General features: G+C 42.5%; 1 protein-coding gene across 4 annotated transcripts; it reads left to right on the top strand.

The window, feature by feature from the left end:
- Nucleotides 1-4668: 4668 nt before the first annotated feature.
- On the top strand, nt 4669-23026 carry corin (corin, serine peptidase). Of its 4 annotated transcripts, XM_079478909.1 has the most exons (23): nt 4670-4811; nt 5043-5093; nt 6089-6235; nt 7357-7653; nt 8611-8821; nt 9242-9408; nt 9488-9601; nt 10859-10966; nt 11076-11186; nt 11645-11767; nt 11845-11952; nt 12166-12397; nt 15127-15272; nt 15828-15935; nt 16048-16161; nt 16550-16660; nt 17189-17306; nt 20461-20589; nt 20671-20720; nt 20796-20970; nt 21127-21398; nt 21711-21844; nt 21918-23026. In XM_079478909.1, the coding sequence occupies exons 3-23, from the start codon at nt 6115-6117 to the stop codon at nt 22098-22100; spliced, it is 3132 nt and encodes a 1043-aa protein (XP_079335035.1). In that variant the 5' UTR covers nt 4670-4811; nt 5043-5093; nt 6089-6114; the 3' UTR covers nt 22101-23026. The 4 variants fall into 4 exon arrangements, with proteins under 4 accessions (XP_079335037.1, XP_079335035.1, XP_079335036.1 ...); XM_079478911.1 differs by lacking the exon at nt 5043-5093 and having other exon boundaries at nt 4669-4811; XM_079478910.1 differs by lacking the exon at nt 4670-4811 and having other exon boundaries at nt 4977-5093.
- Nucleotides 23027-23102: the final 76 nt, after the last annotated feature.

Here is a 23102-nt window from a genome sequence, read left to right as displayed (position 1 = left end):
GTGTTAGATCATGTGTGTGTGTGTGTCTGTCTGTGTGCTGTGTTAGATCATGTGTGTGTGTGTGTGTGTGTGTGTGCTGTTTTAGATCATACGTGTGTGTGTGTGCTGTGTTAGATCATAAGTGTGTGTGTGTGCTGTGTTAGATCGTGTGAGTGTGTTGTGTTAGATCATATGTGTGTGTGTGTGCTGTGTTAGATCATATGTGTGTGTGTGTGTGCTGTGTTAGATCATATGTGTGTGTGTGTGTGCTGTGTTAGATCATAAGTGTGTGTGTGTGTGCTGTGTTAGATCATATGTGTGTGTGTGTGTCTGTGTGCTGTGTTAGATCGTGTGAGTGTGCTGTGTTAGATCATATGTGTGTGTGTGTGCTGTGTTAGATCATGTGTGTCTGTGCGCTGTGTTAGATCATATGTGTGTGTGTTTGTGCTGTGTTAGCTCATGTGTGTGTGCTGTGTTAGATCGTGTGTGTGTGTGTCTGTGTGCTGTGTTAGATCATGTGTGTGTGTGCGCAGTGTTAGATCATGTGTGTGTGTGTGCGCTGTATTAGATCATATGTGTGTGTGTGTGCTGTGTTAGATCATATGTGTGTGTGTGTGCTGTGTTAGATCATATGTGTGTGTGTGTGCTGTGTTAGATCATATATATGTGTGTGTGTGTGTGTGTGTGTGTGTGTGCTGTGTTAGATCATACGTGTGTGTGTGTGTGTGCTGTGTTAGATCATAAGTGTGTGTGTGTGTGCTGTGTTAGATCATATGTGTGTGTGTGTGTGTGTGCTGTGTTAGATCATGTGTGTCTGTGCGCTGTGTTAGATCATATGTGTGTGTGTTTGTGCTGTTTTAGATCATGTGTGTGTGCTGTGTTAGATGATGTGTGTGTGCTGTGTTAGATCATGTGTGTGTGTGTGTGTGTGTGTGTGTGTGTGTGTGTGTGTGCTGTGTTAGATCATATGTGTGTGTGTTTGTGCTGTGTTAGATGATGTGTGTGTGCTGTGTTAGATCGTGTGTGTGTGTGTGTCTGTGTGCTGTGTTAGATCATGTGTGTGTGTGCGCAGTGTTAGACCATATGTGTGTGTGTGTGCTGTGTTAGATCATGTGTGTGTGTGCTGTGTTAGATCATGTGTGTGTGTGCTGTGTTAGATCATGTGTGTGTGTGTATGTGTTAGATCATGTGTGTGTGTGTCTGTGTGCTGTGTTAGATCATATATGTGTGTGTGTGTGTATGTGTTAGATCATGTGTGTGTGTGTGTGTGTGTGTGTGCTGTGTTAGATCATAAGTGTGTGTGCTGTGTTAGATCATGTGTGTGTGTGTGTGTGCTGTGTTAGATCATATGTGTGTGTGTCTGTGTGCTGTGTTAGATCATGTGTGTGTGTGCTGTGTTAGATCATATGTGTGTGTGTCTGTGTGCTGTGTTAGATCATGTGTGTGTGTGCTGTGTTAGATCATATGTGTGTGTGCTGTGTTAGATCATGTGTGTGTGTGTCTGTGTGCTGTGTTAGATCATATGTGTGTGTGTCTGTGTGCTGTGTTAGATCATGTGTGTGTGTGTGTGTGTGTGTGCTGTGTTAGATCATGTGTGTGTGTGTGTCTGTCTGTGTGCTGTGTCAGATCATGTGTGTGTGTGTGCTGTTTTAGATCATATGTGTCTGTGTCTGTGTGCTGTGTTAGATCGTGTGAGTGTGCTGTGTTAGATCATATGTGTGTGTGTGCTGTGTTAGATCATGTGTGTGTGTGTGTCTGTCTGTGTGCTGTGTTAGATCATAAGTGTGTGTGTGTGTGCTGTGTTAGATCATATGTGTGTCTGTGTGCTGTGTTAGATCGTGTGTGTGTGTGTGCTGTCTTAGATCATGTGTGTGTGTGTGCTGTGTTAGATCATGTGTGTGTGTGTGTGCTGTGTTAGATCATATGTGTGTGTGTGTGTGCTGTGTTAGATCATATGTGTGTGTGTCTGTGTGCTGTGTTAGATCATGTGTGTCTGTGTGCTGTGTTAGATCATGTGTGTGTGTGTGTCTGTCTGTGTGCTGTTTTAGATCGTGTGTGTGTGTGTGCTGTTTTAGATCATACGTGTGTGTGTGTGTGTGTGTGTGTGTGTGTGTGTGTGTGTGTGTGTGTGTGTGTGTGTGTGTGCTGTGTAAGATCATAAGTGTGTGTGTGTGTGCTGTGTTAGATCATATGTGTGTGTGTGTGCTGTGTTAGATCATGTGTGTCTGTGTGCTGTGTTAGATCATGTGTGTGTGCTCTGTTAGATCGTGTGTGTGTGTGTCTGTGTGCTGTGTTAGATCATTTGTGTGTGTGCGCAGTGTTAGATCATATGTGTGTGTGTGTGTGCTGTGTTAGATCATGTGTGTGTGTTGTGTGTGTGCTATGTTAGATTGTGTGTGTGTGTGTGTGCTGTGTTAGATCATGTGTGTATGTGTCTCTGTGCTGTGTTAGATTGTGTGTGTGTGTGTGTGTGTGTGTGCTGTGTTAGATCATATATGTGTGTGTCTGTGTTCTGTGTTAGATTGTGTGTGTGTGTGTGTGTGTGTTGTCTGTGTTAGATCATATGTGTGTGTGTGCTATGTTAGATCAAGTGTGTGTGCTGTTTTTGTGTGTGTGCTGTGTTAGATCGTGTGTGTGTGTGTCTGTGTGCTGTGTTAGATCATGTGTGTGTGTGCGCAGTGTTAGATCATATATGTGTGTGTGTGTCTGCTGTGTTAGATCATGTGTGTGTGTTGTGTGTGTGCTTTGTTAGATCGTGTGTGTGTGTGTGTGCTGTGTTAGATCATATATGTGTGTGTCTGTGTTCTGTGTTAGATTGTGTGTGTGTGTGTGTGTGTTGTCTGTGTTAGATCATATGTGTGTGTGTGCTATGTTAGATCAAGTGTGTGTGCTGTTTTTGTGTGTGTGCTGTGTTAGATCGTGTGTGTGTGTGTCTGTGTGCTGTGTTAGATCATGTGTGTGTGTGCGCAGTGTTAGATCATATATGTGTGTGTGTGTCTGCTGTGTTAGATCATGTGTGTGTGTTGTGTGTGTGCTTTGTTAGATCGTGTGTGTGTTGTGTGTGTGCTATGTTAGATCGTGTGTGTGCTGTGTTAGATCATGTGTGTGTGTGTGTGCGTGTTAGATCATGTGTGTGTGTGTGTGTGTGTGTGTGTGTTAGATCATGTGTGTGTGTATGTGCTGTGTTAGATCATACGTGTGTGTGTGTGCTGTTTTTGAGTGTTTGCTGTGTTAGATCGTGTGTGTGTGTGTGTGTGTGTGCTGTGTTAGCTCATACGTGTGTGTGCTGTGTGTGCGTGCGCGCGCTGTGTTAGATCATATGTGTGTGTGTGTGTGTGTGTATGTGCTGTGTTAGATCATACGTGTGTGTGTGTGTGTGCTGTGTTAGATCATATGTGTGTGTGTGTGCTGTGTTAGATCATGTGTGTGTGCTGTGTTAGATCGTATGTGTGTGTGCTCTGTTAGATCGTGTGTGTGTGTGTCTGTGTGCCGTGTTAGATCATTTGTGTGTGTGCGCAGTGTTAGATCATATGTGTGTGTGTGTGTGTGCTGTGTTAGATCATGTGTGTGTGTTGTGTGTGTGCTATGTTAGATCGTGTGTGTGTGTGTGTGCTGTGTTAGATCATGTGTGTATGTGTCTCTGTGCTGTGTTAGATTGTGTGTGTGTGTGTGTGTGTGTGCTGTGTTAGATCATATATGTGTGTGTCTGTGTTCTGTGTTAGATTGTGTGTGTGTGTGTGTGTGTTGTCTGTGTTAGATCATATGTGTGTGTGTGCTATGTTAGATCAAGTGTGTGTGCTGTTTTTGTGTGTGTGCTGTGTTAGATCGTGTGTGTGTGTGTCTGTGTGCTGTGTTAGATCATGTGTGTGTGTGCGCAGTGTTAGATCATATATGTGTGTGTGTGCTGTGTTAGATCATGTGTGTGTGTTGTGTGTGTGCTTTGTTAGATCGTGTGTGTGTGTGTGTGCTGTGTTAGATCATGTGTGTGTGTTGTGTGTGTGCTATGTTAGATCGTGTGTGTGCTGTGTTAGATCATGTGTGTGTGTGTGTGTGTGTGTGTGTTAGATCATGTGTGTGTGTGTGTGTGTGTGTGTGTGTGTGTTAGATCATGTGTGTGTGTATGTGCTGTGTTAGATCATACGTGTGTGTGTGTGCTGTTTTTGAGTGTTTGCTGTGTTAGATCGTGTGTGTGTGCTGTGTTAGATCGTGTGTGTGTGTGTGTGCTGTGTTAGCTCATACGTGTGTGTGCTGTGTGTGCGTGCGCGCGCTGTGTTAGATCATATGTGTGTGTGTGTGTGTGTTTGTGTGTATGTGCTGTGTTAGATCATATGTGTGTGTGTGTGTGTGTTTGTGTGTATGTGCTGTGTTAGATCATATGTGTGTGTGTGTGTGTGTTTGTGTGTATGTGCTGTGTTAGATCATATGTGGTCCTCCCATCACTGTTGTAGCACACATGCCTCTCTCTCTCTCTCTCTCTCTCTCTCTCTCTCTCTCTCTCTCTCTCTCTCTCTCTCTCTCTCTCTCTCTCTCTCTCTCTCTCTCTCTCTCTCTGTCTCTCTCTCTCTCTCTCTGTCTCTCTCTGTCTCTCTCTGCCTCTCTCTCTCTCTCTCTCTCTGTCTCTCTCTCTCTGTCTCTCTCTCTCTCTCTCTCTCTCGGAGAGATTATAAACGAGCTCGCGCGGCTCCAGCAGCATCATCATCATCAGTGTTGCGCGCGCAGACACTTGTGTTTAAATATAACAGTCTGATCTCTCTTTCAATCTTCGTGTGAAGTGAAGAGAATAAATCACATTAAAGTGTGACGAGCCTCTTCGCTGAACTTCTGTGGTCTAGGTTAGTGTTTTAATGACTTTATAGTGTGTGTCGGCTGAACTCGTTGTGTTCTATTAATAATACAACACACACTGTTTTTAAGTGTGTGTGTGTGTGTGTCTCGGATTCTCCTGCACAAGCTGGAAACTCTGAAGCAAAAATACCTTTATAAAAATAGATGCGCTGCTCGTGGTGTGTGTGTGTGTGTGTGTGCTCGAGTCCGATCTCAGTTTGATGGTTCTGATCTTCCAGTCAGTCGCTGGTCTTCAGTCCTCAGGATCGGAGCTTCACAGCGAGACACCGGTGAGACTTCTGTCAGACCTTCACACTTCTGCTTAAATCTTTACGTTACTGTGAATATTAAATCATTTCACGTTACAGGCAGCTGAATAAACTCCGTCGCGTATTATCGGCAGATCTTTATGTTTCCTGGTTAACTTCGCACGAGAACAGCTTTAGGAACATAATGTAGGTACAGTACAGTGAGGTCAAACCAGCAGGAAAATGTGCGTAATAAGTACAAAGGACTTGTTTGAATGATTAAAGTTTATGCGATAACATTAGACAAACAGAGCAATAAAGATAAACGGCTACTCGCCACCGCGTGAGGTGATGACTGGACACGACACGACACGCTCGAGTGATCTTTACTGTACACTGATAATGGTCAGACATTTATATGAATTTAAGTTGTGATAGTAAAACTCTGACCATTCAGGATAAAGTATTCCAGAAAGCCTTGTAATGTTGTTATTTTATTTATAAATCGCTTTTTACAATGTGCATCGTTCCAATGCAGCTTACAGGAGAAAATCACCAATAAAGGTTAAACAGCACAGTACATGTGTTTATAGAACAAGCAAGATTATTCTAGTAAATCATATCTAATGTCAGCTTCTCCCGCTGGTTTATTCATCATATTTAGCATTAAGTGAATGTTTGGCTGTAAAGATGTGTCTTTAATCTGGATTTAAATTGGGCGAGTGTGTCTGATCCTGGAATAGCGTCGTGAGAGTTAAGGGGCTACGTATGAGAAAGCTCGACCACCTTTGGTGGATTTAGTTATTCTAGGTGTTATCAAAAGAGTTTTGAGATCTTAGAGAGCGTGATGGGTTGTAGTGTGATAGAAGCTCTGCTAGGTAGGTAGATGCTAAACCCTTTAAGGCTTTATAAGTGATTAAAAGAACTTTAAAGTCAATACGATACTTAATGTGAAGCCTGTGAAGGGTTGAAAACATATGATGGTATTTTCTGAACAATGAACACATTGACTTCATTCATATGTTGTGTGTTTTTAGGTTTGTGTTTGTCAGATGAAGTCATCATGGGTGAAGCGTTTACACACACACATCATTGTGGGAAACATCAGCGTCTGATGCTCATCATAGTGCTGCCTTGTGTGTGCAGCCTTGTGTGTGTGTGTGTGCTGCTGCTAACTCTCACAGGTAACGCACACACTTGTGTTTTCATTTGATTATGAACACAAACACTTTTTATGATGTTTTTAATCTGTCTGAGATTATTACAACACTAGTTCACTAAGAGTCATTGTGACCTGTTTGTGTTTGTGTGTTTTCAGGCTGCTATGTCTAAATTTGTCAACGTCAAATGAGTCATAACATGATATTATTCAGAGAAATAATGACACAAACACACACATCACACACTTTAACTTTGTGTGTTTGTCTAACATGTCTGTTTAAGGAGTGAGAATAATCTCTTTCCGGTTTTTCTATGAATATTTTTTACCTTTTCAATTTAATTTAAGTTAATTGGGCGTTTATCACAATTTTCATTGTTGCAAAGCAATTTTACATACATTACACATTTAAACAAATAATTGTAATTGATGAATAAATAAAAGAAAAAAGTATATGGTATTTTTCTCTTAACTGAAATTAGATCTTTGGCCCTTCGTATATTTGATACATTTGACTGATTTGTGTGTGTGTGTATTGTGTTCTTCTTTCTATTTTATGTGATAAACACTTCAAGGCTTACTGCGTCACAAACACAAGGTCAAAAGGTCACAGTCTGGGCATTTGGTTGTGATTCTTTCATTCTGCCGTCTCTCTCTCTCTCTCTCTCTCTCTCTCTCTCTCTCTCTCTCTCTCTCTTTGTTTATTGGCTGAGGAGAGTGTCTTTGCTGGACGTGATCTGTGAAGCTGAGACACTCGTCCCGTCCGGACGTCCTTCTGTTTTTGCAGCGTCACAGTGCTTTGATGTCTCTGTCTGTCCTCAGCACAACACAACCACACATTTACCCTGAGACACTAACAGATGATTCACTGCAGCACATCCTGAGGCGCTTTTTCACATTTCACACAATGATCGGCAAAGTTGCAAAGCTCTATTGTCTCTAACAGAAAACCCTTTTCAAGGACGACAACAAACGGCATGATTGAACTACAACACGCTTTCTTTTGTCAAATGTCATTTCATTAAATAAATCTTGCTGGAGGCAGAAACAGAAATGAAGCCAAAGCGCACACACACACTTGTTCTAAAGCAGTCGATCATAGAGTGTGTGTTTCTTTTATTTATTGCCTTTTTCATGTTTGTTCAGGTTTATTTGGAAATGGCTTGCTGGATGCCGGAGGTTTGGTCTCCACAGCAACACTCACCCCGTTGACCGACGGGCCCTTTAACAGCACAGGTCTCAGTCCGGTGAGGGTCAGTAATGGAACGATGGGGGCACACACTGGCACACAGCAGAACGTCCCTACAACCACCCCCCCCCCGGAGTGGGACTCTGCCCACTGGATGCTGCCTGACTCCTCGTCCTCGGCAGGTCCCACCTCCACGGCCTCTGAGGACTGGTTGACGGTTGTTTCCATGGTAACAAGCATCCAGGCAGAGGCCGGTACGGTTATGAGACACACATTACACTTCTCAACTCAATCTGAGTGTTTTCTGTTTCAATCGTGTTTAAAATGAAGAAGAAAGCAGATCATCACTGATGCACTGCTGTAATGTCTAGTGTTTCCTGCTTTGTTTATTTGCTGGTCCAGATGCTACTGCAGCCCATGATCAAACCCTCTGTCTCTCTCTCTCTCTCTCTCTCACACACACACACACACACACACACCTGTACCTTTTATAGTCAAGCTTTAATGGAATGTGTGTATGTGTGATGGAGACAGACAGAGAGAGAGAGAGAATCATTTTGCTTCCTTGCTTAAGGTTTTGTCCTAAAAGTGACCGGAATTATAATGTGTGCGTGTACTAACCTTTACAGACTAATGAGAAATCGTGTGTGTGTGTGTGTGTGCGTGCATGCGTACATTTGTGTGTGTGACTTTGACTTGAGCACTAGAATCACAATTACAATCATTGGCTTTTAGAGGACCCATTTACATTACATTTACATTGTGTCATTTAGCAGACACTTTTATCCAAAGCGACTTACAGGACTCACAAACACGTTTGCTTTATAACCTTATACGAGTGAAGCGTTCATTTGCAAAAACAGATAAACCATGTTTGTATTAGCTGTAAGTTACTATTACTGAACCTAAACAACACAACTGCAGTAAGATTTATATTACTTGCAATGCACAATAAAAAAAACATGACAACACAATACAAAAACTAGATTTTTAAAAAGTGATCTGTTTTTGAGTTTATCTCATTCATTGAATTTGAAGCACAAGAAAGGTGGTCTGATTTGCAGATCTTCTTAGGACTTTCAGTATTCTTGTATTTGCTCATCTTTACATATGTAGTGAACCTGGGCCATAAATCTGCTGTTGTTTTAAAGGCGTATCCTAACTCGACTCTTGCCATCAGCCAATCACATGTCCTGTTTGTCATATGACAGGTTCCTGTTCTGACATCACAGAGAGTCAGTGTCACATGCTGCCATACAATCAGACGGGTTTGTTGCCAGGGGCAACGGTGGTAAAAGGCAGCGAACTGCAGATGTTCCTGAAGTTTTTCAGCTATCTGAGTCGTCTGTCCTGTTACAGGCACATCATGCTGTTCGGCTGCACCATCGCTCTTCCGCAGTGCGTCAGCCATGATGACCGCAGGTTTGTCACCAATAGACATGTCTGACTGTCTGTGTGTCAATGTCCGGGTCCAGTAACACTCTTGACATTCTCTTGCCAATTGTCGCATTGTGTTCGGTGTAATGATACACTTATGTGTCACTAAAGCTACAAAAATATAATGGAAGGTTTAGGAAGGTGAGATGATATCACGGACAGGTGTTCAGTGTTGTGTATGTATTATGAACTTGAATGATGAACCAAAACAGCAGCTTCACAATTAAAAAAATCTATATTTTCTTTGGTGTGCCTTTTGCGTGTTTAGATTTGAGTTATTGTGTCAGATAAAGTGTGAGGTTTTGCCAAGGATTAGAAAGTTAGACCTTTTCTTTACTTTTGTTCTTTAATTTAATGTAATATGTTAATTGAACATTGAAGTGTTTTTGTAATTCTGGCAAACAGCAGGACGCTGATACTGCCCTGTCAGTCGTTCTGTGAAGCGGCCCGTGAGGGATGTGAGCCCGTCCTACAGATGTTCAACGCCTCATGGCCTGAGTTTCTCCGCTGTTCTCAGTTCAGCAATACAACAGCCATGTGTTACACACCCCGACACGCCAGAGGAAAAGCCAGTGAGTCTCACACACGAACAACTACTGACAGAAGATTACTTTCCCCATTATTTTCATTTAAACTTGATTTTCTCTTAAGCCGTTTGTGGAGGAAGTGATAACTTCTTGTGTGCGACTGGAATCTGTGTCCCCCGGAAACTAGTGTGCAACGGACACAATGACTGTGACGACTGGAGCGATGAGAGCGACTGCAGTAAGTTCAATTCAACTAACCTTAATTGGTATTGTAATAGTTTACACTATTGCAAAGCAGCTTTACACAAGGACACAATATATAAAAACATATAAAAAAAACATTTTGCATGTGATAGCTCCAGACTGGAGCTAGCCTATCACTAGTTACCTCAGAATGAGCATACCTCAGCGAAAACAAAAGCAAATAGAGAAAGTTCATAGCTTTCAGGCACAGAATAATGATGTATAACGTGAGGCAAAGTTACAGGATAACCCTAGCCCATGCATATGCTAGGTTGATGAGATGTCTGTAGTCTAGATTTATATCGGGAGAGAATGTCTGAACCTCGAACCGTGTCTGGAAGGCTGATCCACAGTTTAGGTCCTAGATAGGAAATAGCTCTGCCTCCTTTGGTGGATTTTGCTTTAAAAGTCTGGAGTTTTGCAATCTTAAGTAGCGTGATGGATTGTAGGGCATTAGAGGTTTTGTTAAATATGCCAGCGTTTAACTGTTTAAGGCTTTAGAAGTGAGTAGCAGTATTTTGTAATCAACACAGAATGTAAAGTGCATCCAGAAGGTATTTACAGCGCTTCACCTTTTCTACATTTTGTCATGTTACAGCCTTATTCCAAAACGGATTCATTTATTATATTTCTTAAAACTCTACAAAATTCTGCTGAATTGACCCGAGGAAGACCCTAACTATCATGTACAATAACAGCGCGTCGCTCGTGTGTGTGCATGTAGTTACCAACTCTCCTCTTGCGAAAAAAAAAGATCGGTGCAGGGGATTAATCAGGAAACTGGATTAAGCTGTGTCTTTATACTGTTTTGCTTAGGCTATTTAGCCTGGGTTTGCGCAATTTGCCAGAGCAAAACAAGAGGATCAACGTTTTCATTGCCATATCAATTTCATTTTCATTAATAACGTTTACATTTAGGTCTAGTCGGGTTTGAAATAAATATACGATGGGTCGGGTCAGACTCGGGTCTAACGTTATCGGGTCTGTCTCGGGTTCAGGGCTTTAAAAAAGAAATAAAAAATTGGCATGTCGGGTTCGGGTAAAAGTGATTCGCGTCATTTCAGGTCGGGTAAAGATCTTTGGACCCGAGAAGACCTCTAATTGACAGATCTGCCATCCCCTGGGATCGAACCCACAACCTTGCGTTGTTAGCACAATGCTCTTACTACTGAGCTACAGGAAATATATATATATATATATATATATATACATAGTATACACTGAGCAGAATCTCTCTATCTCTCTCCTGCAGCGTGTGCAGATGGTCAGTATTTATGTTCGACAGGCCGCTGTGTATCGCCTGAGCTTCTGTGTGATGGATATGATGACTGTGGTGATCTCAGCGATGAGCAGAACTGCGGTGAGTTTCAACGATGAAGAGAATGAGAGAGATATCTGTGTTCATATCTAACACTTTGTTGTAATGTCATAATTTGATTGATGGAAGTCTTGTGTTTATTCTGTTGTAGTGTGTGACTCTGTTAAAGAGCATCGCTGTGGTGAAGGACGCTGTGTTCCTACAGAATGGCTCTGTGACGGTGACAACGACTGCCTGGACAAAAGTGATGAGCTGAACTGCTGTGAGACACTACAAATCACACACACACACACTACATGCACTGCAGGCCTACACTTTACTCTTTAAATACACTTTAAATACTGTGAGAGATGCAGCTCACTGGACTAAAGTTGAAAGATAATTTTACCAGCAAAGAGCAGTGAAACTGAGAATGAGCTGGAGATGTTCTGTGGCCTTCTGTGATGACCGCAGGGTTCTGAACCGAGTTTAAATGTGTAAGATGGAGAGAAGGTATGCCGGTGCAGAGCCAGTGACAGTTTTGAATGCTAACATTAATGATTTGATATGAGCTGCAGTTTGTAGCCAGTGAAGAGAGATGAAGAGATCTGCGTTCTTGTGAGCTCCTGAAAGACAACTTGTGCTGCTGCATTCTGAATCATTTGTGCACACACTGCAAGTCTACATTCCACACACACACAAAGTGTTGGCACTGTTGTAACCGTGTGTATATGTGTGTAGCGTGTAAATCTCAGGGATTAGTCGAGTGTAGGAGTGGCCAGTGTATCCCCAGTGCATTTCGCTGTGATGGTGAGGATGACTGTAGAGACGGCAGTGACGAAGACAACTGCACGAAACAACAAAGTGAGTGCACACAAACACACACACACACACACACAAATAAAAAAAACTTATGAATGATGTCTGTCTTTGTGTCTCAGCTCAGGGTTTGTGTCCTCCTGGGCAGCCCAGCTGTATTTCCACCTCCTGCTCGACCAGTTGTCATGAAAACACTTCCTGTGATCTTCGCAATTCAGGCAGTAACTGCAGTGAGTGAAACTGTGACTGTAATTTCCCCTTGACCCCCTGCAGTTTTATTCAGCATATATTCAGTTATATTCAGCATGTGTGTTAGGGTTAGTGAAAACAGATACAATGTTCATGAACGGTCAGTTATGAGAGCTTTGAGAGCTGTTTCCTGACTGTAGTGACAACTAAAGTGTTTTGTGATATGTACACGTGTGTGTTTGCGTGTTCGGCAGGTGGATGTGAGCCGATCTCTTTGGAGATCTGTATGAATCTGCCCTACAACTTCACCAAGTTTCCAAACTATCTGGGACATCAGTCGCAGAAGGAGACATCAGTGAGCTGGGAGTCTTCTCTCTTTCCTGCTCTGGTTCAGACAAACTGCTACAAATATCTCATGTTCTTTGCGTGTACTGTTCTAGTGCCCATGTGTGACCCTCTGACGCAGCAGAGAGTGCCGCCCTGCAGGTCAGTGTGTGTACTTACATTTACATTTAGCAGACTCTTTTATTCAAAGCGACTTACAGATGAGGAAACATTGGAAGCAATTATAACAACATAGGCAACAAAATACATAAGTGCATCAAAACTAGTCCATTAAAGCCTAGCACAGTATACAAAGCTAAGAATAGTGAGGTTAGTAATTTTTTTTTAATAAGAAGAAAGAAAGGGAAAATAATTAGGTTAAATCAGTCAGCTACATGTTGACGGAAGAGATGCGTTTTCAGGCGTTTTTTAAAGATGGCAACAGAGTCTGCTGATCTTGTAGCAGCTGGTAGATCATTCCACCAATGTGGAACAGATCCAGAGAAGGTACGGGAGAGTGACTTTTTTCATTTTTGGGATGGTACCACTAGTCGTTGTTCCTTTGCAGACCGCAGTAATCTGGCAGGAACATAGGTCTGCATTAGCGAGAGGAGATATGATGGTGCGGACCCGGTCGTGGTCTTGTAGGTGAGGAGCATAATTTGAACCTTATGCGGGCGGCGACAGGGAGCGAGTGTAACCTGATGAAGAGCGGAGTTACATGAGCTCTCTTCGGTTCATTGAAGACCACTCTTGCCGCCGCATTCTGGATCATCTGGAGAGGTTTGATTGTGCAAGCAGGAAGTCCAGCCAGAAGCGCATTGCAATAATCCAGTTTGGACAGGACAAGAGCCTGGACTAGGACTTGCGTAGAGTGCTCTGATAGGAAAGGTCTAATTTTCCTAATGTTGTAGAGGATGAATCTACAGGACCGGGTGGTGCTGGCAACATGACTTGTGAGGTTAAGCCGATCATCGATTACCACCCCCAGGTTTCTGGCTGTGCTGGATGGTGTGATAGTTGATGAGCCTAGTTGAATGGCAAGGTTGTGGTGAATGTTTGGGTTGGCCGGGATCACAAGCAGTTCCGTTTTTGCAAGGTTTAGCTGTAGATGATGACCCTTCATCCAAAGCGAGATGTCACTCAGGCATGCCGCGATGCGAGCAGAGACCGTCGGATCGTCCGGTTGAAATAACAAGTAAAGTTGTGTATCGTCGGCATAGCAGTGATAAGAGAAGCCTTGCTTCTGAATGACCGAACCGAGAGATGTCATGTAAAAGGAGAAGAGTAGCGGTCCAAGCACTGAGCCCTGTGGCATCCCCGTGTTGAGCTGTTGGGGCGCGGAGACCTCATCTCTCCAGGATACTCTGAATGACCTACCTGAGAGGTAGGACTCGAACCATTGCAACGCCATTCCAGAGACACCCATAGCACTGAGAGAAGACAAGAGGATGTGATGATTCACAGTGTCAAAAGCAGCAAACAGATCCAGTAGGATGAGCACAGATGACATGGATGATGCTTTTGCCAGTCTCAGGGCTTCGATGACTGAGAGCAGTGCAGTCTCTGTGGAATGACCGGTCTTGAACCCAGACTGATTGCTGTCCAGGAGGTTGTTTCGCATGAGAAAGGAGGAGAGCTGGTTGAACACAACTCGCTCCAGAGCTTTGGCAATGAAGGGAAGAAGGGAAACTGGCCTGTAGTTTTCTAGCATTGTAGGGTCGACGGTGGGTTTCTACAGAAGCGGTGTGATGTGGGAAATGTCCCAGTGGTGAGCGAAGAGTTGATGATGTGGGTCAGAGCAGGCACAACCGTTTTGTAAGTCCTAAGTTCAAGTGACATCGGTTCAACCAAATATAAACAACTAAAGGTCCAAATCAAAACATAATAGGGGAAAATGGATCACATGAGGACTCCAATGCAGCTGTGTGTCTCCCGTAACCCACACATCCTGTCAGCTCTCCGATAGCCTCAATGAGCAGCAACACCAGCGAGAACAAGCCTCTCTCTTCTCTGTTTAACCCAGTGTCTTTTAAAGTGCTGTGGGAGAAAGTGCGGTTATGGGAGAGGGCAGCTGGAGTGGCAGAGTCCTCTGGTTTGATCCATGTTTCTGTAAGTGCTACAATGGAAAGACCAGAATGTTTAACAAAAGCTATAATGAAATCAGCTTTGTTCACAGCAGATTGGCAGTTCCACAATCCTATTGGGAAAGTAGAAGGGGCAGTTGATAGCAGTGATACATTGTGAAGATTATTAGCATTGCGTCGCCTTCGGCATGCGACAGATGGTTTATGTGTTGTGATAACAGAAAGGATTTTAAAACACATATTTAAGAGAAGCAGAAAGGAAATTGGGAGAAATATTAAAAATAACAATAAAGGATTAAGTATAAGTGCAAACAAGTAAGACAAAAAGTGCAAGGGGTAATAGAAAACAAAATAGGTACAAAAGAAATGCAATAGTCAAGTGCCCTGTCGGTGTGGCCTGGCACGGTGGAGTCGCCCGCAGGTAGAGTTGATGTCTTCACGCTCTTCGCTCTTCACGCGATAAGGGGCTGCACGCGACCGCTGCCACGGTGGGTGGTCACTTTTTAAATACCCGTCTAATTAATTTAATTCAACAGGCTGCGCCCCCAGATGACACGCACATAAAAAAAAACAATTAAACTAGCCCGAAAACTAACGATACTACACGCGGTCTCACCACGTGACAGAGCGGAAATAAATACAAAGCGATTTCTCAGTTTAACACAGCACTAAAACTCAACAAGACACGATTTAAATAATCTTACACAATTCTGAACGTTTCTTCTGCTAAGTTGCTTCTCTTGCAGTGAGTGTACGTGTGTATAGCGTGTTGTGCGGCAGATGACATGGCAATGTGTGTTTCAGATCTCTCTGTAGGAATTCAAAGGAGCGCTGTGAGTCTGTGCTAGGTATCGTGGGATTGCAGTGGCCTGAGGATACAGACTGTGCTCAGTTTCCAGAGGAAGGACAAGCGAACAGCACGTGTTTAATGCCTGACCCGGATGTGAACGGTTAGTGCGTAAATAAACCAACATGAAGCTATTCCAGCTATATCATCTAAAAACAACTATAAAAAACTCAAGTAGACAAGAAGTGTGTACTGTACTGCTGGATGTGCAAAAGTGGAGCCAGTGCAAATGTTCACAGTTTGGTGTAAGATGCTTTATGGCTGTCAGATCATTGTGGGTTAATGTGTTGTTTGTAATGTCCATGAGGGCACCTAAGAGAATACTTTGTGTACTGTCTGTTGTTTATAAGTGCATATGTGCATGAGAGGAATGCCGTCATACAACCTGTTTACAGTCTTTTAATAAACCCCCAAAAATGATGTGTGACAAACAATCTCTCATTTTGTGAAGGTCTGTTTTTTGCATTTATTTGGTTGATATGTGTGTGTGTTTGTTGTGCTCCAGACAGACTGTCTGTGCTTGAGTGAGTCACTGAATCTTTTGACAGATTTGTTTAGAAACATTTATTTATACCGACTGCCATCACATGATGTTGACTTGACTGTTTGTCTGCTGTGAGGTTTCGTAGGTTTAAAAGTGTTTGTTTGTTCGTTTCAGAGTGTTCTCCCAGTCACTTTAAATGTGGTTCTGGAAGATGCGTCCTCTTATCCAAACGTTGTGATGGACACACAGACTGTGATGATGACAGCGATGAAGACGCATGCGGTGAGTGAAGAATGTTTGTGTCTGTAAAGACGAATAAACAAACAAAGTGTCCTGAAAAAGAGAAAGTCATGTTCATGAACTGGTGTCTGTGTGTGTGTGTGTGTGTGTGTAGGGTGTGTGGAGCGAGGCTTATGGGAATGTCCCGGAGACAAAACCTGTATCCGACACAACATGATCTGTGATGGCTTTCCTGACTGCAACCAACAAGAAGATGAAGTCAACTGCTGTGAGTTCAGTGTGCTTGTGAGTGTGTGCTTGTCCCACAATGATAGTAAAAGTCTTACAAACTTACATCGGTCCCCACGATTCAAATATATTATTAAATATTCTAAATAAAGTTTGTTTTTTTGACATTGTAAAAATGCAGAAAGTTGTCCGTGATGGTCCGGTTTTGAGGTTTGGTCAGGAAAAGGCAATAGAATTTACAGTTTGTCTAAGATAAAAATCATTACGCCTATGGAAGGTCCCCACAATGTATAGAAACCTAACGTGTGTGTGTGTGTGTGTGTGTTCACTGGCATGTAAATAATGTCAGCAGGGTTAGGGTTAAAGAGAAAATATAACCTCCGAATGAACATCAATGAAAAGTCTTTGTTTGTGTGTGTGCTTTCCAGCGGCGTGTAGCAGTCATGAGATGGAGTGTAATAATCACGAGTGTGTTCACCGTTCATTCTGGTGTGATGGCAGGAAACACTGCACAGACAGCTCTGATGAGTGGAACTGTGGTAAGATCACCTATCTGTCCAGGGACAGACATCATAAATCAGCCATGTCAGCAGTCACTGAAAAAGTCATCAAGATTCCCATATGAATCATAATCAGTGTGTTCTTTTTAATGTCACAAGAACTGTGTCAAAGTTGTAACGTAAATATTAATATTTTTCAGAAGTAATAATAAGTTAATATTATATCTTAAAGAATTTCCCTCCCCCATATTTAGATTAGAGTAGACCACTGCGTACACCTGGGGTCAGCTGGACACTGGCGTCAGTAAAGTTACAGCAAGTGCATTAGCAGCAGAATCAAGTTAAAGACACAATAAACTTAGGTAGGAATGATTAGAGTAGACCACTCCCCCTTTTCAAGCTTTACTGTATCTCAGTGGATAGAGCAGGCTCTAGCAACGGCAAGGTCATGGGTTTGATCCCATGGGTTTGATGGGATTGCACATTGAATTGTAAACAAATGTGTAATTAGATGCTTTGGATAAAAGCGTCTGCTAAATGCATGAATGTAAATGTGTGTTTGTGTAGTGTCTCTCTCTGATGGTGGAAAGGTACTGGTGTTTAAATCAGGCCTGGAGTATCAGGTGTGTGCAGATGGATGGAGCTCGAACCTAAGCAGCATCACATGCACACATATGGGTTTAGGGTAAGGTCAGTACACACACACACACACACGCACACACACGCACGCACACAAACAAAAGGGTAGTGTGTCAAACTGGCATTTTATAACACATGACTGCTATTATAGATGCTGATTGGTCAGTACAATGTCCCAGTGACGTTGACTACATGCAGCACATGCTTTCAGCTTCTATATAAGAAACAGTGACATTTCATGACATTTTTCAATACAAACCAAACGTCTAATAGTATAATTGATATATATAATAAATGCTTATTGTTTATAATTCATTGAAATGTCCTATTCTTGAGTCATCAACGAACCAATTTATTTGTTCAAAAAGTTCAACTTGCCAACTTTCAACTTGCCAGGGATGTCTTTTTTAACTTTATGGGAGTCACTGAAGACTTATTACAGGGTCAGATAATTTCATTTGTGGGAATAGAAAAGGTGATATAGATATGCCCGCTACAGATAGACTGAAAAAGTTTACGCTGTTACAAACTGAGTTAGATCTCCTAACCTTACCCAGTCAATGTACACTTCCGACTGGTTCCGACCCTCTTTCATATCCCAGATTCAGAGATGGCTGCTGGATTGGAGGAGGACCTCACGGTTGAAGATAACTCTTGCAATTAGGTCTATGCAAAGTGGCAAAACACCGGGGTTGGACGGCTTCCCAACAGATTTCTTAAAAAATTTTACTTTCAAGAGTCAATTTGATAAAAATCCCTACCACCAACTAAGCGGCAGGGGTCTAAAGACAAGACCCCTCTTGAGTGCAGCTCATTTTGTCCTGTCTCCCTCCTTAATGCTGATGCTAAAGTTCTTGCTTAGGTTCTAGGTTGTCGGTTAGAGGGAGTTCTGCCATATATAATTTCACATTTCCAAACCAGACTTTTGAATATTCTTTACGCATCTCTTCACCCGGTACGTCAGAGGTACCGGGTGAGAGGGGTCAGCTGTAGCCAAGTGGTTGGGCTTGTGATCAGAAGGTTGTCGGTTGGAATATCAGTGCCAGCAGGTCATGACTGAAGTGCCCTTGAGCAAGATACCTTACCCCTGATTGCTCTGCAGTAATGTGCCACTTTGGATAAAAGCGTTTGCCAAATGAATAAATGTAAATGTAGGTAGTGCTTTCACTAGATGCAGAAAAGTCATTTGATGGGGTGGAGTGGGGTTATCTTTTCAACACATTGGAGAGGTTCTGATTTGCCTGTAAAATTGTAATATTCACTGAAATTGTATATCTTTTGTCTAAAAACAAGGCCCATCAGGAAAATTTTTGCCCATCAGGAAAATGCATCTTGATTCAAGAATTTTTAGGCATTCTTACTGGATAACAAGCAAACAAACACACCTCAACTCCTCTCACTATCGCAAGAGTAACGAGCTGCAGCTGCAGGCCCCCATATTGACGCAGCACAGCCAGTCTTGATAAGCGGGTCTTCCTATCGTTCGCCGGTTGGCTCGTGGGCGGGCTCTTTCTATCGCCTTACCATAGATTATTTGTATATATTGCGGGGCGGTTTTGTTTAATATTCTTACAGTCTCATTCTTGGTGGAAAATTCAGCCCATTTACAGAGGAAGCAGGGCCTTAAAGGATCATTTAACAAAAAAAGAGCTAGACTTTATTACGTCTGAACACTACAGTGCCATCTTCCTCCCCTTGTACATTTTTCAATGCCTTCCAAACTCTTTCTCCTCCAAAGTAAATTATCAGATATCAACCTTTATTTGGAACAAAAAACACAAAGGATTAAAATAAGTACTCTGCAGAGACCTCATAATGAGGGAGGGATGGCACTCCCAAATTTCATGTATTATTATTGGGTAGCCAACATAAGAACATTACTATTCTGGATTAAAATTACATCACTGCCTCTGCATGGACGATTCTGGAGAGGGCTTCGGTGGGGTCCTCCTCTCTTAAAACTTTATAATGCTCTAAAATACCATTCACGCAGCCCATATCTAACTTGACTTCCAATCCAGTTAAAATCTGGAATCAGATAAGACAACAGTCTGCACCAGTTGCTAAAAATGTCATGTTTGTCCCATCAACGGTGGACGAATCTTTTGAGATGTGGTCTAGAAAGGGTGTAGTCTTACTGTCTGACTTTTATATTGATGGAAATGTTGCATCCTTCAAACAGTTCATACAGAAATACAGATATTTGCAGCTTCAGAACTTTGCAGCACTGAATTCCTTTCCATCACGCCATCCTACTACTTTATTAGACTCAATTTTAAATGTCAACCAATTCAAAAACAGGCCATGAGCAGGGTCTATGAATTATCTGCATGAACGACTTGACATTTACATTTAGTCATTTAGCAGACGCTTTTATCCAAAGCGACTTACACATGAGGAAACATTGGAAGCAACTATAACAACTTGACACCTTTGGATTTACTCAATAGAAATTGGGAGACAGATTTAGACAAATCAATCTCAGGGGAAATTTGGCATAAAACCATACAGGGAATGTCTCTTCATCCATTTGCCATAGACATACTGTGATACTATTTAAAATTGTACACTGTTTGCACTGGTCTATGGTCAGACTTTCTAAGATTGAAGCTGATATACAGTAGTGTGGATGTGATGGATGTAGGCAGGCTCCTGCCGGTCTACTACATACTGTATGTTCTATGTATGTCCAAGACTTATATTTTTGAGACCTTCTCTGGTATATTTGGTGTAGTAGTAGAGCATTACCCAATGATTGCATTGTTTGGCGTGGCCCAAGAAAACAATAATTTCACCAAAAAAAAACTAAAATATTTGACTTCTGTTCGCTTCTGGCTAGGAGAAGGATTCTGATGAAATGGGCAGATCCTAATCTACCAACACATAGCCACTGGATAAGAGAAGTCATGTACCATCTTGAGTGATGACATATACAGTCAGATGATCTACTGGGACATTCTATGAAATCTGGTTATTTTCTGCGTACGGGGTTCCAAAATGAGATGACTCAGTTTTTCAAAAATCATGATGCTATTCTGAGAAAAAAACACATGTTTGCAAAACAGGTTATTATAGCGAAACATGTGGGCGGTAAATGTAACAGCTGAATCCATTCCTCTCAATACAAACAATACTTGACTAAAGGAATAACTGCGTGTGTCTGTGTGTGTGTGTGCGTGTGCCTGTTTGCGCGTGTGTAGTTCCTATCTCTCCACACAGGCAGTTGAGGCCGAGTCTTTTTCTGTGATACGCAGACGCTGGCTGCACGTCCACCCAGACTGGAGTCAACATGACACATCTCCTCTTCAGGGCCTACTAGGAAAGAGAGGGTTTGTTTGTGTGTTTGTCTGTTTGTGTGTGTCTGTGTTTGGTTAGTTTATGCTGCTAAACATCATCTTCATCATGTTCAGGCAGAGTTGTCCATCGCACACGAGCGTCTCACTGCAGTGCCCTAAAGATGGTAAGAATGTGTGACATACAGAAGAGGCTCCGTCTCCTTCTTTCTCCATTTGTCTTTATTTCTCTATCGCTTCAGACTGTGGGCATCGCCCTGCAGCTCGAATGGTGAAGAGGATTCTGGGAGGGCGTACGAGTCGCCCAGGGCGTTGGCCATGGCAGTGCTCTCTTCAGAGTGATCCCAGCGGACACATCTGTGGCTGTGTGCTCATTGGTCGTAAATGGGCCCTGACTGTAGCGCACTGCTTCGAAGGGTGAGGAACACGCACATGCTGGAAATACACAAGTGAACAGACACACAGAAGTGACTCAAAAAACATTCAGGTTTACTGTAACAAATACGTCAGAGCAGAAGTGTGAAGTGAGGTTCGACGGCACATTTTATGTCACGTTTTATGATTTGTGTGCAGACGGGAGAGTGCAGATGTCTGGAAAGTTGTTCTTGGGATTAATAATCTGGATCACGCTTCTCCATACATGCAAACACGACAAGTGAAAAGCGTCATCGTTCACTCGAGATACAACCGGGCGGTCGTGGACTATGACATCAGCGTGTTGGAGCTGGAGTCCGAGGTGGAAGTGACCAGTTACGTCCGACCCATCTGTCTACCCGACCGCGGTCAGCTGCCCAAACCGGACAAATACTGCCACATAACGGGCTGGGGTCACGTGGGGAACAGAAGTGAGTATGACCGCATACTGTACAGCAGCTGTAAAAACGTACCTGTGGTCCTTACACTCACGCTTTTATTATTGCTCATTGACAAAATGACCTGATCATGTGAGAGTCACTTTGTGAATAGAAGTGTCAGCTAGATTAATAAACAAATGTCATGTTAATCCATGTAAATATATTAAAACAATGCTTCATTTTTGTAATAGTAAGAAGAGGTTTTGTACACGGATGGATAAGATACTTACGGATGCCGACAGGTGTCTCGCTAACATCAGACGACGTGTTAATGAAGTGTTGTCTTTGTTTTCTGTGTTATAGTGCCCTTTAAACTGCAGGAGGGTGAGGTGCGCATCATCTCCGTCTCACAGTGTCAGTCTTACTTTGACATGAAGACCATCACATCACGGATGCTGTGTGCCGGATATGAGGCGGGAACCATCGACTCGTGCATGGTGAGCGTGTGGTGTCCTCACAGTGACCTTGTGTGTGTGTGTGTGCTCAAACTGTGTGTGTGTTTGTGTCCAGGGTGACAGTGGAGGACCGTTGGTCTGTGAGGAAGACGATGGACGCTGGTCTCTCTACGGTTTGACCTCCTGGGGCTCTGTGTGTTTCTCTAAGGTCCTGGGCCCTGGCGTCTACGCCAACATCACTCATTTCACCGAGTGGATTGAGAGACAGATTTACCTGCGTACATTTCACCTGCTCTAGGCCAAGCACACACACACAAGCACGTTGGCAAGGAGAAATGTCTCTGTGAATAAAAGAAATGAATTGGACCGCTTGATGCTGATGTGTATTGTGAGCGATGTGTTACACACTGTTACTGTGGCTGTTTGCTTCCGTCTATTACTTTGTTGTTGAACTCATTCGTATGCTTGATTCAGCTGTGCGTGTGTGTGTGTGTGTGTGTGTGCGCGCGTGTGTGTGTGTGTTAGAGCTGTGACTGCAGCATTGTAATGCAACAGCAGTATCAATAACACGTTTGTGAGCATTTGACATTTACACATCATCACATTTACAGTCTTCACTGAACGAAGCAAAACCTCCTAAGGATCTAAAGTATGTTTTCCACCTTCTGTAATAGCAAGTCACTGAAAAAAATGGTTCCTTTCAGATTGTGTTGCTAATGTGAGTCTCAGCTGGATTTTGTGCTTTTGACACTTTTGTGTTTAATAAGCTAGTAAGTGTTATTGTTTTTTTTTTACATAAATGCGTGTGTGGGTGTACATGTGCGTGTGTGTTGCTTCTACATTTTAGTGCAACATTCCTTGTTTGTTGTATTTTTTAAAGAATATTTTTCTACAGATTTTGTGCACATAAAGCAGTAAATCTGAACCTGATGTACTATGTTTTTAATGCAATGTGAATACATACATCATTTCTGTATAAATGCACATTAAATATTTCTTTCCGTTACAATCGTTCTTTCTTTCTTACCTCTTTTCGTCAAAAGGGGGAGACACAGCCTTTGTTCTTTCAATGGGAGTGAAAAGTACAGAAATCATAAGTGAGAATGAAACCTGAGTGGAGACACATGTTTACCTAAATGCAATAATAATAATGATAATATTCCATACGTGTTAGTTGTGTTAAACAGATCGTAACCCTACTATTAAAGGTTACCCCAACAAATTACAATGATTTCATCATTTATTCATCCTCATGTCATTGTAAACCTGTATGAGTTTCTTTCTTCTTCAGAACACAAAA

The sequence above is a fragment of the Barbatula barbatula genome (assembly GCF_947034865.1).
Source record: "Barbatula barbatula genome assembly, chromosome: 17".
Lineage (NCBI taxonomy): Eukaryota > Metazoa > Chordata > Actinopteri > Cypriniformes > Nemacheilidae > Barbatula > Barbatula barbatula.
The sequence above is the reverse complement of the archived record's forward strand: the minus strand, read 5'-3'. Positions and strand labels throughout refer to the sequence as shown.

Coding starts and splice junctions, on each gene's coding strand:
- corin (XM_079478911.1), top strand. CDS start 6,115: ATGGGTGAAGCGTTTACACACACACATCATTGTGGGAAACATCAGCGT. Junction 20,971..21,126: donor GTAGCGCACTGCTTCGAAGG/GTGAGGAACACG, acceptor ATTTGTGTGCAG/ACGGGAGAGTGCAGATGTCT. Junction 21,845..21,917: donor GAACCATCGACTCGTGCATG/GTGAGCGTGTGG, acceptor GTTTGTGTCCAG/GGTGACAGTGGAGGACCGTT.